The sequence below is a fragment of the Lichenostomus cassidix genome, chromosome 18 (genome assembly GCF_008360975.1).
Source record: "Lichenostomus cassidix isolate B80296 chromosome 18, HeHo_3.0, whole genome shotgun sequence".
In the NCBI taxonomy this organism is placed as follows: Eukaryota; Metazoa; Chordata; class Aves; order Passeriformes; family Meliphagidae; genus Lichenostomus; species Lichenostomus cassidix.
In genome coordinates, this window is record NC_139498.1 from 10,735,272 (window position 1) to 10,753,849 (window position 18,578).

At 45.1% G+C, this 18,578-nt stretch overlaps 1 protein-coding gene across 4 annotated transcripts in view; it reads right to left on the reverse strand.

Moving 5' to 3' along the window:
- Positions 1–18,578, reverse strand: part of MYH10 (myosin heavy chain 10) — a 95,784-nt gene that overhangs the window by 46,177 nt on the left and 31,029 nt on the right. For all 4 annotated transcript variants that reach the window (XM_085077990.1, XM_085077988.1, XM_085077989.1 and 1 more), the window contains exons 4-5: positions 14,590–14,617; positions 3,820–3,922 (exon numbers count right to left, since the gene is read on the reverse strand). In XM_085077990.1, coding sequence (XP_084934116.1) covers positions 3,820–3,922; positions 14,590–14,617 — 131 coding nt within the window. The remainder of the gene's footprint in view (positions 1–3,819; positions 3,923–14,589; positions 14,618–18,578) is intronic.

Consider the following 18,578-nt stretch of genomic DNA (forward strand, 5'->3'; position numbering starts at 1 on the left):
TTTCCTCCCTTCTCAACCTGTCCAAAACCCTCTGCAGAAACACCACCCTCCTTCCCATGCTCACCTATTGCCTGTCCTTGCTCTCTTTGTCCCCTTTAACTCCACATCTCCTTTCTCCACAGCTCCTGAGCCTCCAGAACAGCTGGCAGTGGAGGGGAGAGGAGCTCCCGTGTGTGGCTGAAGAGCCTGGCACAGCTGCCCAGCCCAGCACACCCCAGAGTGGCTCAGCTCTGCTCCAAGCTACAGCACAGTGCTGGCCTTTACAAAGCTGCTCCAATACCATGTTAACAACTGAATAAAACACAATATGCTGGGAGCAGGCAAAATATTCAGCTTTAAAGTTCTTATCACTATCAACCCAATCCCTCAAATTCTTTAGAGCTCAGTGTGAAGCAAGAGTTTTCAGTTATTTACAAGAACCTCCTTCCATCTTCTGTCCCTTGCTCCAAACCAACCAGGACATCCTCAACCCAGCTCTGCCTCCCAACCAAGCTCACTGCAGCCAAAAATTCAGTTTTACCTCCACCCCACCTTCAGCTTTCAGAAGAGCTCATTTATAACTCACTGCCAAGCACCTCTCCCTCCCCTCCACTCTAGAAAGCCCAGCCTCTATTCCCAGTTTTAGGGACTGCTACAGTCTCACCTGGCTCTGCCAAATCCCACAATTACTGAAGTTTCTCTAGTACATTTTTACCACCACCACCACCTCCCCACACTTCCGAGCACAGCGCCCGAGACAACATCTTGGGATTACACAGGAAATGAGACACTGGGGCTCCAGATTCCAACACTCAAAAATCAGCACTCACTACTACATTAAGGTTGTCCAGCACTGAAATTCCAGCCCCTGTGGCTACCATTGACTCCATTTCTAAGGATGATGTGCTAAGGGCTGTGCAGGACTTCATCAGCTCCAAGGAAAGAGGGATTTTGGGAAAGAAAAGCTTCATGGACGAGCAGCTGGATGCCAACCATGCCAGGCTGTGCAGGGGATGGGCAGAGCTCCTACATGATGCTCCTCACAGAGGTTGAACATCTCCCCATCAATCATCCCAGCTGGAGAAGGTACCTGGTGAGCCCCTGTGCCATCAGTGCTGCTGAGGTGTCAGACTGGGGCTCCTTTAGTTTGCTCTATTTTTAAAGCACTCTGTCAGGCAAATCAAAGTTAACCCTAGGCTTAGCATACAAATTGCTTCATTTAAAAAAAAATAATCAATGAGCCATTCAAACAGCCTCAGAAATATGCATGTCACTGATAATTATCTGTAACAGGATGGGTACAGACAGACTGCAAGTCATGGATTAATTTAACAAGCCTATTTTGCATCTTGTTGTGCACAGGGTAATGCTCAGGTTCTACAGACTGTGGATCACCACCAGCCCTCTGCAGCTTTCCAATGAATATGCAAACAGGAACAAATGAGGGCTGCTTCTCTAACCTCCATTCTGACACTTCCCATCTTTCCAGTGGCACCTGTGAGGGTTAGACATTCTTTGTTTGCAATATATCAACAAAAATTAAGTGTTACAGAACCAGGGAGACTAATTTCTATTTTCATAGCTGGTTTGGTTACACAAACATTCTGCATTTTTCATGGACATATGACAAATTCAGTGCTCACTGAGGTACTGCACTGAATGAAGGGCATGATCCAAGGCTTTTATTCAGGACACTCCCCTATTCCTTGTGTTCCTAGTGTCAGCTTTCCCCTTTCTTTCCTGTGCCTTCACTTCTGCAACACCAGTTATGCAGACACACAAACAATGGAGCAAAGTTGCTTCACTGGAAGCCAGATGGGCTTTTTAAGAACACTGGTCTGAGGCTGCATCAGCCCCCAAACCCAGCCAGTGGCCACAGGAACTGTTACAGTGACAAACCTCTAAAGAGGGGACATGAACAGAGGTCCTGGCACCAAGTGCTCATGCAAAGCCAGCACAGGAGAGGCCAAACCCACAGAGCACAGCCAGGGCTCCAAGGGGAACAGGGAAATTGCATCATCTCCATCCCTCAACATTTTCAAAACTCAGCTTTCGTGAGGCTTGGGCAATGCAATCTCACTTTCAAGGAAGGCACATTTTGCAAGGTGTCTGGACAAGAGCCTTCCAGAAGTGTCTTTCAGCCTGAGGTGTTTCAAGTTGTCAACAGTATATTTAGAAATACTTGGTATAAACCCTTCATAATTCCCTTCTCTCCAAAAAACTGTTGGCAATTTTGCTTCTGAGGAAATTGAAAAAACACTGAGTTTGTTGAAGGCTGCACAGTGGTAAAGCCAAGAATACTCATAACTCAAAACCTCCCCAGAAAATCAGTTCTGATGGATGATGTCCCAGATAGTGTCTCCCAGAGCCACAATCTCCCAAGACTCAGGGCAGAGCCATGAACACACCCCTGACACTGCTGCCACTCCAGTGCTGAGCAAGCTCCTCCTCAGCTCACAACTGCAGCACTCAGGCTGCTCAGCAAATACTTACAAAGACTAATTTTGATCTTTTCTGTGTGATAAACCAGCACCAGTCTGAATAAGTATCAACGCACAGGCTCACAATATTTGCTCTTGATTAAGCAAAGATTCAAGTTTCCCCATACACTTCACTAGATTTCTCCAAATCTACCTGCAACCTTTCCTTCTCTCCCACTTCAAATCCTGGCCTTTGTTTACCATCACAGATTGGTCAAAAGTCATCTTGTGTTCCCACATGAGTCTGAGCCTTGGCATATTCAGGAATGTCTTGATATGAAGTGCCCTGCACTAAATTTACAGAAGTTGTAGCTGCTACAGGGGGGAAATGACCTCAGCTGTGGCAGAGGAGGTTCAGGTTGGATATTAGGAAAAGTTTCTTCACTGACAGAGTGGTTAAACATTGGAACAGGCTGCCCAGGGAGGTGGTGGAACCACCATCCCTGGAGGGGTTCAGAAAATGAGTGGAAATGGCACTTCATGGTATGGGTTTAGTGGGAATGGGGGTATTGGTCAAAGGCTGGACTTGAGCTTACAGGTCTCTGCTATGATACTACAAGTCTGTAATCCCATAAAATAATGTAGTTTGAAGGTTCCAGCCGCCACAGGCACCTGCATTACCACTGCAAAACCAGGCACAGGCCAGTTTTGATTACAGCAAGACCCCTGTTTGTAGCAAAGCTGAATTAATACTTCACTGCAAAGAGATGCAAGTGCTCATAACAGACATTCAAACCCATTCATGTTTTTAAAAGCAAAGAATCATTAAAAATTCAGTGCAAATGTTGAAGCCTAGTAGGGAAATCTGCAGAAAGTTCTATATAAATCAGAGTTAGTTTCAAGCTACAAAAAACCCCAATATTCTCTGACATTCTCTCTCACTTGTTTATAGTGCAATAAAATCTGAGCTTTTAATTAGATGCTAGCTTCTAGATATAGCAAGTCTACAGCAGATTTTAAGCTAGATGATTTTTCCCATCTACAAGTTAATTTTTGAAAGAAAAGAAAGCTTGTTCACAAATGTAGTACCAAAAACTGTATCCAGTGGGAACTAAATTCAGTTAGAATTGCCTGGGTTTATTGAATTTTTTGGAAAACTGGGGTTTATTGCATCAGAAAGCTTTGCTATTATTTGTACAAAGCCTTTAATTTCACAACAGAAATTAGGCAGCTGACATGGACCAGAAATTTGGATGTAACTGCTCATTTCAGCCACTCCTGAAGAGAAAATAATGGTTGAGACAAAATTACATGAATTATATTACAGTTTATCTTTAATAAAAAAAAGTCATTTCTTCAAATGCAAAGATGGTAATTTGCAAAAAGAGCAATAAACAAATGAGAAAATATCCCAACTTACAGGAATATTATGGTCCTTTCTTCCTTTATGGGAGGAAGCAACATGAGCAAGGTATTGAATAACCTTCTTAGTGTTCTCAGTCTTCCCGGCACCAGATTCACCTCTGCAAAACAGGGCAGACATTTTCCTCAAAATTCATCTCCAACAAGTCAGCAATCCTTTGTTTACAGCACCTCACTTCATCCCATTTATGGCTCTGGCTGTGCAGCAGAGACCTTCCCTGACCCCCTAAAACCAACAGAGGGATGTTGCAGGAACCACAAGGTATTTGTTTAAAATCCGTTCTTCATCCTAAAGATCTCCTCAGCATTAAGATGTTGATCCAAGGTGTAACATCAGTTTGATTAAGAGCTTTTGGCTTTGTGCCTGAGCTCCTTTGCTACCCAAGGTAACATGAAACACTTGTCCCCTGCTTGGATCACTGCAGAGAGAATTTTCAGGGTGCAGATACGTTTTTATTTTTAAATCATGATTATATATACACACACACACTTACACACTTAGCATGATTTTAATATACTTTATATAGCAGGATTTGGTTATGGGAATTACCAAGTGGATGGAAACACTCAGTACCTTCAGGAGCCAGAAATACAGCCCAGTAAAACACTTTAAACAAGAGATTCTTTCCACTGCTCATCTCAGACTCTTTGCTAGGTTAAAAATATATTTAAGGCCACAGAGCTACATGAAACCATTAAGAAATGAATTTATCAGTGCAGAGTGGCAGAGTTCACAGATCAATAAAGACAGCAAATGCACATTGCATTTTTAAACCAGAGGTGGATTTAAAGCAGAATATGTTTAGACAGGATTTATGGAGAGGTTTACAGGAGAGATTCAAGGCAGGAAATGTGACCAAGTTCATGTCCCTGCAATCACAAGTGATGTTACTACAGCTCTAAAAATGACAGTCTGGAGGGGTTTCTTCTAACCTAGGTCTGATCTCCACACAAATCCACCCCCCAGAGGGATTGAGGTCTGCCTTAGGCAGGACTCAATGGCTGCAAACCACTGGAGGAAGATTTCCAGGGAGACAGCGACTGCCATGAGCAGCTCTGAAGTGTGGGAAGCTGAAAAGGATTTTATCATGGGGATTTGCATAGAAAGAGTGGAAACACTCCTGTCATTCAACAGTTGTTCAAAAAAATTAACAGTTTGGACGCCAACTCCTTTGTAAGAACAACAAGCACACATTTTCTCTGCCTGCTTATTTCTCCTCTAAGCTACTTATAATGGAAATGTTCATTTACCAGGGGAATTTAGGCACATTCTTTTGCAGCCTTCTCCATCATGCTGTACACCCCAGTTCTGCAGCTAATCTGCATTTGCTTAGGGATTCAGTACCTCCAGACCTGCACTTGCTGATCAGATAAGTGCTGAGGAGCATCCCTATCCTCACAGTGCACTCAGCAGCAGCAGAAAGGAGATGAGAGAGCACTTGGAATTTTAATTCTGCATATACAGGAAGGATACTGATACTACCCCAGATTTTCAAAAGAACAGACTCAAATATTCTCATTGCTCCTCACCTTTCAACACTCTAAAATCACATAAACCCCACTGAGAATGGCCCTAAGAGAGAGGAAGCTGTGCTAAGGGATGGCAGGATGGGCATTTCTGCAGCCAGGAGCAAGAGCTTTCATTCACAGCAGCTCATGGAACTCCTCACAAGAGCTTCAGGTGAAACAGCCTTTGCTCGACCCAACAGAACAGCAGCAACCCCCAAGTTTGGCTGGAAAAAGCTTTTCACTGAAAACCCTGCACACAATGGTCCTGCAGATGAGCTGCTGGATATTCCACAGCCTCACTTTCCCAGCTGTGACCTGCAATTCCAGAGGGTTAACCAAGGCCCCAGTCTCACTGATGGCATCTGCTTCCTGGAAGCAACTCCATCAGCCTGGCTGAAACCACTTTGGTCCCATTTTTCCTCACAATCATTGGAAAATAACCCAGAATATGAAAGATTAGAAAGCCCTGCACTCAATGACTCGAAGCTTCCAGAGACAGACAGGGGAGTTCCCTTCAAACTTGTTGACTGGGCTGGCTTTGCTCAGTGCATGGAAAAACCTGGAAGGTCCTACCTGAAAAGCTGGTTGCAAAGGAGATTACTCTGAGAATTGGCTAATGGATAACTGGGTTTCCTTTTTGCCAAGATACCATCAATATGAAACCCAGAAACTGGGTGTACTTTGGGACCGCTACAAGTGGAACAACACCCTCTGCCTTAATGAAAAATCCAATTTCCACCCAGCCCAGAGTCCTCACAAACAAGACAAAAGTGAATGCCGATATGCAGAAATAAACCCCTGAACCATCAGGTGCCAAATCTTGCTTCTCAAGTCTTTATTTCTCATTTCCCTTTCACTGCAGTGTTTACATTAACATAATTCATGACCATGAGCAATAATAAAAGCAGCTTTGCCTGTTTCTAGATGTGTATTAAAATATGCTAATGCTAAAACTATTCCAGCAGGTAAGAGAAGTAAGAAGCACAGCAAAATATACATCTACATTTTAAAACAATACAATTTGTTCTTATTGTCAGCAGAGCTTGGGAATGCACTTAGCTGTGCCTGTAAAGCCAGAGAGAAATAATCTTTTCTGTCAAATCACAAGAAGAATGTTTATTACATTTTAAAGGAGGGAAATCTCCTCTAATACATGCAGGGAGGAGAAGCTGGCACAATAAATACAGCTCAGATGTCAGCTCTGGAAAAGGGCAGCACAGGGGTTGGAAGAGTCAGCTGCAGACACACCAGTAAAGCTGCACAAGCACAGGAAAAGCAGGAGCTTGAAACACATTCCTTGTGTTAAAAACCCTCTAAATCCAACAGAGGGGCATTTTAGAGAGAGTCTTTATGCAAGACCTCATTCAAAAGCAACACTAACGGATGTTATCATCCCAGTCCTGCTCTCCCTGGAGCTTACAAGAATGCCAAATATTTCCTGCAGCATCGTGTCAAATAGCTCTGCTGCCATATACTATGAAAGAATTAGAAGATTTAGGATAAAGTCCTTTGTATTTATAGGAATAATGACATCTGCATACTTTGGTTCTTTCCCAGGAGTGCAAACACATGGATTATAAAAATAAATTCAAGTCTTCTACCTCTATCAACCTGCCCAAAAAAGGTAAACTCTGAGTAACACCATGTACAATATTTATGGAATGGGGATGGAATCACGAAGCTAAAGCTTAACTTTTTCAAAACCTTGTTTTAATACAACTCAATCTGTTACCATAAATTAAACAGCTAAAGCCCTGGGCTGAGAACCAGCCTCACCTCAGCCAGTGGCAGCTCTGCTAAAACTGCAGTAGACTCATGATTTCACCTCCTTTAGCTCAGGCACAACTCCACTGGTAGAATCAAAACCTTATGGGACTGAATGGAAACACTCAGCTCCAGCCATGGGCTATACCAAACAGTACTCCCAAGGAAGCAAACCCTCCTCAGCAATAGCCTCCAGTTGGAGGTATAAGGTTATTCCATCAATTAACTGAGGGATCTCTCCCTTGGAAACCACCTTCCAGGGACAGGTCAAAGTCCCACAGTGACTGGGGAATTTATGCAGGATCCCATGTCCAAGTGCTCTTCCCTGGAGCAGCAAAGCTGCTGCTTTGAAGCAGCTTCATGCACATTTAAAATAGGAAAAGTTTAGCCAGCATGAGCACTTTAAAGTTTAACATGGTTTTGAATTCATTGCATGTAAAGCTGTAGTGTCATTTTCAGCAAAGCCGAGAACTCTCCAGGCAAATTTATCCCAGCTCCAATTTGGTTAGCAAAAACCAGGCACTGACTCAACCAGCTGCAGTTCTTTCCCTGAGCAACTTGAGCCCAAATCTTGCACAAAAGGCACTTCCACTACTGAATGGACTCTCATCTGGAGAACAGGCAGAACAGAGAGAGAGAGGTGATAAAGCAAAGAGGCAGCAAGCAGGGACGGGAGCTGCTCTTCCCATGAAACAGCATCCTCTTCCCACACCCCCACTTCTGAGGGCAGGGATTATTCCAGAAATAGGTCAAGTGCCCCTTCAGGAAAGTCCTATTCTGAGAGGAGACACTTTCTGAAGGAAAACAGTAGGGAAAGAGCTGCTTTCCTTACTATCCAGCAGGTTTGAAGCATTCACACATGTTGTGACAGTGACAGCACTTGGCAGGGTAGGGCCACCACCTCTCCCTGATTTGGCAAATGCTTTATGGACTTTAGGGAAGTCAGATGAGTTGAAAGTTGTTTACTGAAGGCCCCACTGGACAGACTGGCCCCTTTCCAGCCCTCTTCCCCTGGGAGCCATAAATTCCACGAGCAGAGGCTTCCCAGAAGGTACCAAGTGCCACCAGTAGCACAGGACAGAGGGACACGAACCCACACATCCAAAGAAAGCTCCGTAATTCAAAGGTAGGCTTTTCTTTATCTTGTTCCCTGTGCACAGTCTGCAGGCTTACAATATTCCTGAAGATGTGGAATGCGTTAGGATGGTGAGATGAAGTCTGAGATCATCTCTGTGATTTAAATTCCTGAAAAACTAACCCAAACAATTTGGGATTTTTCTTTTTGGATGCCTGGCTCACTCAAACCTTCCCTCTGCATTAGGAATTTCAGTCTAGTTCTGCCCTTCCTGATCAGGAACAAGCTCTGGGATGAGTTCATGTGGGAGCAGAGGGTCCCCCTGTGAAGAAGTGGCATCACTCCCTTGGCACCTGGGCAACTCCCCAGCACACAGAACCCAACCTGCTGCTCCCAGCTCCCCTGGCCAGCAATGCCTCCTTCCACGGGAAGCAGCCAATTACAGAAGGCCCCAAACCATGGAAATATGGAAAATATGCACTTAAATTGTTTGGAGGAGAAAGTAACTGCCTATGTAAGAGCCCCAACAATGGCCTTTTGTCCTTGTCACAACAGCAGTTGCAAAGAACAGAGGAGACACTTATTCTCAGGCACAACTGAGCAGATCATCCGCCAGTTACAAATTAACAGATATTTACAGACAAGACCTGTAATTAAAAGGTGTCTTAATCACCTGGCTTATTTGCTGCAAGAGGTATAACTGATAGTTTGGAAAAGAGTCATTAATTGGCTTCACTATTTACGTGGCTGCTTTAGAGCTGCTTCCTTTCCCTCTGGATGCTTCACATCATCTCCACACCACTTGCCTGGGGAATGTTCCCAGCTGGACTCCAGCCAGGGGTTGTATAAAAAAATGTTTGGTATTTGCTGCTGTTGGCCTTTAATAAGCAGCCTCTATTCCCTCCACACCCCATCACTCCTACGGAAGCCAGTTCAGATTAGATATCCTTGTAGGGCTGCTAGCATCTGCTAAACACCTATTTATCAGGCCCAGGCTCAGTTTTGGGAATACCAGAAGTCTGTGGTAAGAGTCTCCACTTCAGAACACACTGCCTTTAAAAGTGCAGCGCAGCACATTTTCAGAGTTGACTTTCTTGAGTTTTTCCCAAATTCCTAATTACCACAACACAAATTTCTTCATCTTGGTCATCAGTCTGGCATGCTCAGTGTGCAGAGAAACACCAAAACTTAACAAAATAGCAGCAGCTGCAGCCTCTCCAAGAGGACAAAAAAAGCCACCCTGAAAAGCTCTTCAGCACAGCTTCACATCCCACAGAAATGGGAAAATGTGCAGGAAGGTCTGGGAATGCTGCAATGTTGGCATCAGATCTCTGTACAAATCACTGATGGACGCTGAGTCAACACAGACTGAAACCAACTGCTTATATATATATTACTTTTATATATATTACTTAGAAACTAGAAGGAACATGAAGTTTTTGGGACTCCACATATTTTCTTTTCAGCAAACTAAGAATTTACAGAGAGAAGGTCCAAAATAAACTTTCATTTGCACTCCAGTCAAGGGGGAGTGATGAGAGAGAAGTTGGTTAAGTCCAGCTTCCCAGAAAAGTGCTGGTTCTGAGGGCTGTTCGTTTGCTTTTCATGGAAAAGCAGGATGAACTAAACTCCAAAACAGAGGAGAGCTCCAGCAGCCTTTCTCACCATCTGTTAGTGGTTAGCAGCCCAAGATTAAACCATCCAACTTCAAAGCTAGAAAGAAATTCTCACCATTACTGTTTGCTCAGCTCCTCCCATCTCATCATTAGCCAGGCAATCATCTGGCTTCCACCCATGGATTGTCCAATGGATTTGGGAGCTGTAGATATTCTGGACATATTTGGGTTTTTCACTTGGTGAAAGGCCAAAGGGCACATAAGAAATCCCACCACTACTCCTGAGGAAATCAGTGGGATGCCATGGAGCAGCAGAGGCTGCCGGATATGGGAAAAAGACTTTGGGTCACTCTGAGAAAAGCCTATCCACAATAAGTCATTTCATCAAGAGTTTCTCCTACAAACTTCATCCCTGGGCTCAATACTCCCCAACTGACACAAACAGAAGGGGAAGGGGAGGTGCCACTATGAAACAACATAAAAACCAGAAGCAAGGAAGTCAGTGCATGTTACATGCTAAGTCCCGAATTAAACCCTGCAGACAGTCCCTGCAACAACCCAATTGTCTAAATTTGGCTCCCTCAAAGGTGGGGAGTGGAAAGGGAAGAGAAAAGGAGGTAACAAAGACAGCAAGACAGCACAACACTTTATTCTCAGAGACACCTCCTGTCCACAGCAAGAGCAGGAAGGCATCTGTCACCAAGTCTGGATTGGAGAAGTGCAGGACAGCCAGAGCAGCTGGCAATCCCAGCAATCCTCTCCTAAGAACCAGACTGCAAGTCAGGACAAGGAGAATGTAGCAGCATAGTTTGGTGGGTTTTTTTCCCCTCCTTGGTACATTTGACTTTGGGAAAATCTTCTTATGTACTCTAAGACCACCAGTTTATGCAGAACTCCTGATGGACCAGCAGGTGATGAAGCTGAGACAGAAAACTTCCAGGTAATCCCACTGCCTTCCAAAAGAATGAGATGTTATGAAAGACATGCTTGGGGAGCCACCTATGCAGGCTATCCCACTCCAACCATGCATTGAGATAAATGCCTGTTCCTGCAGAATCTCAGTGAAACGCAGGTTATTCTTCAGCATAGCTCTCAGAGAGAAAAAACTTAACTCTCAGCAAACTGAATGCCTCAAGAAGACCCACCGGTGCTCACCTTCTTCACTGTTATTTACTGGGACAGTGACTGCAGGAGTGCAAGCCTTTCTGGGGAAACAGAATGGGGTTTCCTAAAGATCTGCACAGGGGAAGACAATGAAACTGCCTCAGCTCCAGATTTAATTACACACTCTCACGCCAAGGATAAAAATGCCATGTATACCACATTCAAACAGCATCCAGTTGTCTGTTGAGTTCTGAAGATCAAAAGCTTGCAGGTAAGGTAACAAAAAAATTGAAGGTCAGAGGGTTTAAAGGTTTCCCAAGGTAAGTACAAATGGACTGGACATTCACTAAGTTAGAACCAAAGGAAGGCATTTGGAAAACTGCAGAGACTGTCTAGGAAGAGCAAGAACCCAAAGGCTTGTCATAGCACCAATCCTATACCTAAGAACTCCTCCAAAAGCAGCACTCCTGGCTGTCAAGAAGAAAAGGGGACTGGATCCAGAGACCTGGTAAAGTGCCCTTCAAATACCATGATTGGAGCAGTGACTGCCCCCTCCTCTGAAGGCCCTGGAAGGTGAAAAACCAGGAAACTTCATCAATAGAGGCAGTGGGAGGGAGGATAAGATGCAAAGCAGACAGAGCTTCAGCAAGCAGTGGGAGAGCTTTGTCTCCAGACAATTCCTGTCCAGGCACTTGGAGACAGGGAAATGACAGGCACACCACAAGTGTCCACTCAGCTTGAGAGCACCACTCAAGAGGTGGTTTTTTGCCCATTAGCTACCCTGAGCCACTCCTACTGGAGAAATGAAAAAGGATTCTGAGGGCTTCCAACTTTAGTAAACATCAGGGTCAATCAGGTGATCCAGGTTCTGAGACAGCAAGTTTGGGATGAGAAGATGAGTCTTATGAACTGCCACAGGAGTTTCTGAAACCACCTCCGGTGTGGTTAAGACTCTCTCCTTGCACCTTATTTACTCCTGCCTTAGTCTAGGACCTGTAAAACCAGTGGCATGATGGGCAACACACAGTTTACCTTTTCACCAGAAACAGCAATGCAATGCAAGTACTGGACATTCACCCACTCCTCTTCAAAACATGGCATCTCTTTCCAGCCTGCCACACAGGAGAGCTCACCATGTCCAACTCATGAAGAGCATTTAATACCCCAAAAATCCCAGTTTATAATGCAGACCCACAAGAGAATAAGGCTCTCCCATGAAGCTCACAGGGGTAGCTGTGTTTAAGGCAGTGCCACAGCAGGAAGTTTTCTTTATTTGCTCAAGAGATAAAGGGGGAGTACAAATGATGGCCCTCCTCCTGGAATGGGTTATAGAGCTGAAGGGCAATCTAAGATAAACCTATTCTAAGAGAAGAGTGTTTAGTAACCTCTACAACCTCTAAAGGTTTAGTAACCTGTCCTTTTTTTATAGTTAGCATGTAAATGATGCTGACTGTGATGGAGTGTGAGCACTGGGCTAAGGGGGAACTTTGGTGCTGGAGATCACAGAAACACCTTGGATCTCATCATCTATCACCTCCTGTGTCTTCATACTCTGACAAGGTAAGGCCTAGCCTGGATATTATTCTTCAGTCCTGTACATCCATTTTGGAGACACAGTGCCTTACCCTTTATAATTCTCTCCACTCTATGGAGGAAATTCATATTTTCCTGTAAGCCATGTCCACTGTCATTGATGTCTTTAACCTTATTTTTCTTTATGCTACTTTGCAAGTATTTCAGTAAGAAACACAAGGTAAAGCTGCAGTACAGCCTGGGATCTGTGCTCAGAAACTCAGCTTTAGTAAGGCTCGGGCACACATCCCCCTGGTACAACCAAAACACTGAATTAAAGGTGGCAAAAACTTGTGCCACATCAGGGGACTCACAGTTTCAATACTCAGGTTTGGGACATGCTGCCCAGACAGTGTGGAAACCCTCCAGAGATGTACTGTTCACTGCTTCTGAGCACCAGCTTCTGAAATTGTCCACGGAGCAGCAGATCTGTTACCAAGCATGTCACATGTCCAACAGAAGAGATGTCCTCAAGGCCATGTCTGAGGGTCTTGACACCAGGACTGCACTCAGCAGCCCCTGGTAGCTCCAGACTTCTGTACTAGGATACACCTAGGTCTGGTGTGAGGATATGTCTCCATTGCCACCCCTCACCACCTGCACTCCAGCTTCTCTGCAGAGGAGGAACCCAGCACAACATGCATGAATTCCATGATCTGTACCAGACACAAACTAGGGATCAATTGTCTACTCAGTACAGATGGATCAGAAGCTCATGGTGACTTTAGAGGTGAGCTAATGACAAAGTTGAAGGCAGGAGAGCTTAGAGGCTTTCTAGTTTGTAAATGAGCAGATTGGACATTTACCAAATCCTGCAGCACTTCCATTCCAATCTGTGGGCTTAGCTGACCATGCAAAGGAGAGTAAAGTTCATGCACAGACACAAAACACTACTTCAAAACATTCACCTGGGGCAAGCACACGCTGTCAAAGCATCCACAAACACATGAGAACAAAGCATTTCTTCTCGCTCTGGGATCCCATCCCTGCTTTGAGGGCTGTTTTGTGCATTGCACATGAAAGAGTCATCACAAGAAAACACAAGGCCTGCCAAGAGCAGGAACCACAGACCTAGACAAGCCTGTGTTAACTGGACCATATTTTATCTCAAGAACAGAACTCCTTCTGCCTCTGTGCCCTTAGACCCCAAAAATCCTATATTCATGGTATCCATAGCTGAAAAAAGCATGGCTTGGAAGGATCCACCCTCAGTCTTGTACAGACTCAGAGTTAAGGCACTTCTGTAGGAAGCAAAAGATGGAGATTGGCATCCATTCCTGTCAAGAAGGAAACTGAACCCAGGACTCCTTCCAGCAGTTGTTCTCCCCACTGAGCTATTCCAGGAAGCAGGATCCTCCCAAACCCTGTTCCCAACATGCTGGCACCCAGGAGAGGCACCCAAGGCACTGTAGCTGCCCCTCTCCCTCAAACACCTGAACAGGCTGTGTTCTACCCAGGCCTGGTAACCACAGGCAGCTTCATGACAGAGCCAAGGTGTGATTTCCCAAGCCAGACAAACCATCCTGACCCCCAGGCTGCTCTCAGCAGGGACAGTTTCCCTCCTGCACCTTGTACCTTCAGGCTGGCACACGGGGTGCTGGCCCAGGGAGCTGGACACGACAAGCACCACTCTGTGCAGGGCTGGGTTTGGGCCAGCCTTGCTCCCCAAGCACACAGGGAATCCTTATCACACTGCCTGCACTCCCAGTGCCTGCACAGGAAGCTGCAGGAACACACAGTCCATGGGGGAGAGGGAAGGAAGCTGAGCATCCCTTCCAACTGCAGGCCAAGGATACAGCAGCTCAGGGGGTCACAGGCCTCAAATCCCACTGGTGTTCTGGCTTCCCAACCACTGCAGCTCCAGATCCCAGAAACTTCTTCAAGCTTTGGAGTTGGATACAGATCTCTTCATTGACATTTTTAAGTTACATTTCTTAAGTACCACATGCCTAGAAAACTCAATAATGTGAATTACAGTACTAAAAGACTATATCACCATATTAAATATCACCTCATGCTACATCTTCACTCACTGATTAAAGAACAAGCTTTGACACTAATTAAAGACCAAAGTCCCCTCTCACAATACAGATCCCCAAAAGTACCCAAATGAAAAATGGTCACTCACGTGCAGAGAATTGATTGGTCCTCACGGTCTGCAAAACAAGAACAAACACAGTTAGAGGGTTTTGTCCACACTGTTCTGCAATTTGCAATACAGTTTCTTTTAATTATTTCTCACATTCATCTTCTCAGTTTAAGAATATTGAGGACTCTCTGAAGCAATTTTAATAATATCCCTTTAATAATATCCCCAGTTCACATGCACACACCCCTCAAACAACACCTTAGAAGTTCTTAAAAGTCCTGACATTTCAGATAATGAAGTTATAATTCTGGTTAAATTTAGTAATCATCCATGGTAAGGTTTTCAACTATATTTTCAGATTAAGTGGACCTAACACTTCCTATTCTGTATGCACAAAGAATTTTAAACCTTATGTGAGAAGAACAGTTTCAAGCACACAATTCTGACAACACCACTTGGGAAGCACACTGCCATCTCCAGCAAACAAGTGCTTTCCTCCCCAGCTTTTTGTTTTCCTTTTTAAATGAACACGCAGGCCTGAAAGGCTCCACAATTCTGCTTATTCATGAAAGCCTTGTCCAAAGGACATTCACAGAACCCAAAATGCTGCAGTGCTGTGGCTCAGCACTTTTGTGACACCCAGAGCTGTGCTCACGACTTTGAGAAGAACTCCTGAAGGTCAGATACACCCTGCAAGGGCTATTTCATCATGACAAGAGCTTTACAGAATATATTTCAGCACCATATTAAAAATTAAATAATCAAAACATTCAAATATACCTGCAGCAAGTAAAATATTTCGGTTACGTGTGCTTTCTGCCCTGTTTGAGCCAGGTTTCAAGGAGTTCAACATCTTTTTCATGAATTTGCATCACAAAGATCTTGCTTTTACACCTCAGCTGTTTCTCACCAGCTCCAGGACAATACAATTATCTCCTGCAAGCTCAGAACTTCAAACACATTTTCTGTTCTGATTGGCAATTTGAAGTTGATTACATTATAATAAATAAAATCAAGCTTAACTTTGCTCAAGTGTAAAGCTCAGGACTGTACAGACTCCTGGCCAACCCCTGCATTTTCCAGACTGGAAAAGCCCTGCCACACCATCCAGTCCCAGCTGTGACAATGCCCACCTTGTCCCCAGCCCAGAGCACTCAGTGCCACCTCCAGGCCTTCCTGGGACACCTGCAGGCATGGGGACTGCAAACCTCCCTGGGCAGCTCCTGCCAAGGCCTGAGCACCCTTTCCATGGAGAAATTCCTGCTGCTGGCCAAGCTGAGCCTCCCCTGGCCCAGCCTGAGGCTGTTCCCTCTCCTCCTGTCCCTGTTCCCTGGAGCACAGCCTGACCCCCCGGCTGTCCCCTCCTGTCAGCAGCTGTGCAGAGCCACAAGGTCCCCCTGAGCCTCCTTTGCTCCAGGCTGAGCTCCTTTCCCAGCTCCCTCAGCCTCTCCTGGTGCTCCAGCCCCTTCCCAGCTCTGTTCCCTTTCCTGGACACTTCCAGCCCCTCCATGTCCTTATGGTCATGAGGGGCCCAGCACTGGACACAGGACTGGAGGTGCCCCAGCAGTGCCAGCACAGGGGGACTTCCCTCCATACTTCACTAAATCTTGTACATATACAACACACACACACATATATATGAAATCTGTATCTGCAGCAGTGAGCTGTGTCTCCCCCCCCATTGCTCTGCCTGATGCAAACAGCTCCTGCTCAGCTCCCTGTGCAGGCTTGGGCCATAAAGCAGCACAACCAATCTGGTTTTGGTCTGATTTGTGTTGTGCTCCATCTGTGCCCTCACAACTGTAAAGGAAATTGTGCTGGTGGCAGGGAGACCTGAGATCCCTCTTGTACCCCATTTGATCAAAGGGCTGTGTTCATACAGACACAACATATTTTAAAAAGCAAACCAGCTAAAAAAGATCTGGTCTAACGAAATTCTAGTGTTTTATTTAGTTTATTAATAGAAACATTGAATCATTTAGGTTGGAAAAAACCCCCAAGACTGGACTCAATCACAGAAATAGAATAGAAAGTTTGAAGGACATGAAGGTGGAGCCTTTCAGAGCAGGCAGATGCTCCTGCACACTGCCACCACAGGCTGAGCCACAGATGGCACCCCTGGCAAGCTTCAGACTGCATCGTCACCTAGTATGACAAAAAATGAAGGTGCTTTCTGACTGAAAAATGTTAAAAACACGCAGTCAGGTGTACTTTGAGCCCGTTGTTCAAAAATACTAAGAACTACAAGTGATCCCTTGGCCTGTTGTACAGACCAGCTGCACTGGGCTGTGCCTCACCAGCAGCAGCAGGTGAATCCTGTGCCTGTGACTGTGTCTTGCAGGCAGATGTGAGCTCCAAAAATCCTGCCTGAAGGGTAACAAACAACAGAGCAAGTGCAGGAGGAGAACTGAAGAATATTAGTTTAGATTATTAGAAGTGGGAAAGGAAAATTCCAAGAGCTGGTGACCCTCCTGACAAAGCTGCAGGGATGCTCCTGGATCATTGCCTACAGCTGCATGAGGTGCAGCAACTCCTGCACAGACACACCAAAAAAAGGAATGGGAAGCCTGGGATTGCAAGAAATGAAAACAGAGTGGGCAAAAGCAGTTGGGAGCATGACAAGAGAAACGTTAAGGAAACACTTGTTTATGTCCGTCTGGGTTTGATACCTGAGAGCTGGTCTTGCAAGACCTATCAAAAGTAAGTTTTTGAAGCCAGGGGAGGAGTGCAGCAGCAGCTGGATGTCCTGCACAGACAGAAGAGTGCAGCTCTGTGACCCTGACCTGCTTCCAGGGGCAGCCAGCAGTGACTCATGCACTGAAGCAACTCTGTACGCCAGCAAAAACTCAAGGTGACGCAGGACAGTACAAATCATTTGTTCTTTCAGAAGAAACAGCTGAATGAAAGCCAAGTTGGTACCATGAACAGAGCTGAAAGTTAGTATTTCTTAGCTTTAGTATTTACTGAGGCATTTTTAAGTGACAACTTGATTTTCCCCTTTCTTGCTTCCCAAGAATAACTTCATTCTAATTTTGGCACTGTAGCTAGGCCATTACCTCAAAAAACACAGTCTCCTCTAAACTAGAGCTCCTCAGTTTAGCACTTCAAAAAACTTAAGAACACAGCTTACGTTTGCCTTAAAGTTTAATTTATTTAAAGACAGTGTGTGTTTGTCAATGCTTTGTACCATGACATTTGTTACCTGTGCATTTACCATGCAAGGCTACTGTGCCACAAAACACAAGGCACACTGCATAAATTAATTTTCTTACCCAATTAGTCCTAGATAAAGTCTACAAGTCCAGAAAGCTGTATTTGTCATTGCCAGAATCTCCAGCAAGTGCAGCCAAGCTTTTTAACTTTCTCTATCTGGGAGCCTCAACAGACACAGACCTTATAAAATAAATTATCTGCACTAAAGTATGTAATTCCAAATCCATTTCTCTGTGTCCATCTGGACTCTGAACCTCACAGACCATGAAAGTGGAAGTAAGACAACAGCAAGCTTCAAGTTTTGCCTTGTGATCCCTTCCTGATGCCAGTGGCCAGCTCCAGCACCCAGCACTGAACTGACAATACCCAAAACCACACAGGAAGGCTCAGGGTGATGCTTCATGCAGCATCAAATGCCAGGTGCCTTCTGGCCCAAGAAAGAGCTGATCTCCCTTGACTCACTCTGAAAAAGACTGACAAAATGACTAAGGTGGAGGGGTTATTTCTGGCTGGTTTCTGTAGCTCTTGTCCTCCCCCGAAGAACACAATGTTTCTGCAGTCCTGGTTTCAGAGCAGGTGGTTTTCCCCTCAGGACTCCCTGAGCAATGCCCCCATTTCCCTCAGCCTGGCTGGAAGGGCTGAGCCTGCGTGTGACTCTTGTCAGATTTGTTCTCCGGGGTGAAGAAGAAACTAAACTCCTCTGAGCAGACAGACCCCAGGGCTTGGCTGCTCAGGGGTTAAAGCAGCTCAGCTCACTATTCAAAGATGCTCAGTAAGTCAATTCAGCTCAATCAGGTGAATATAGGCACGAGGAT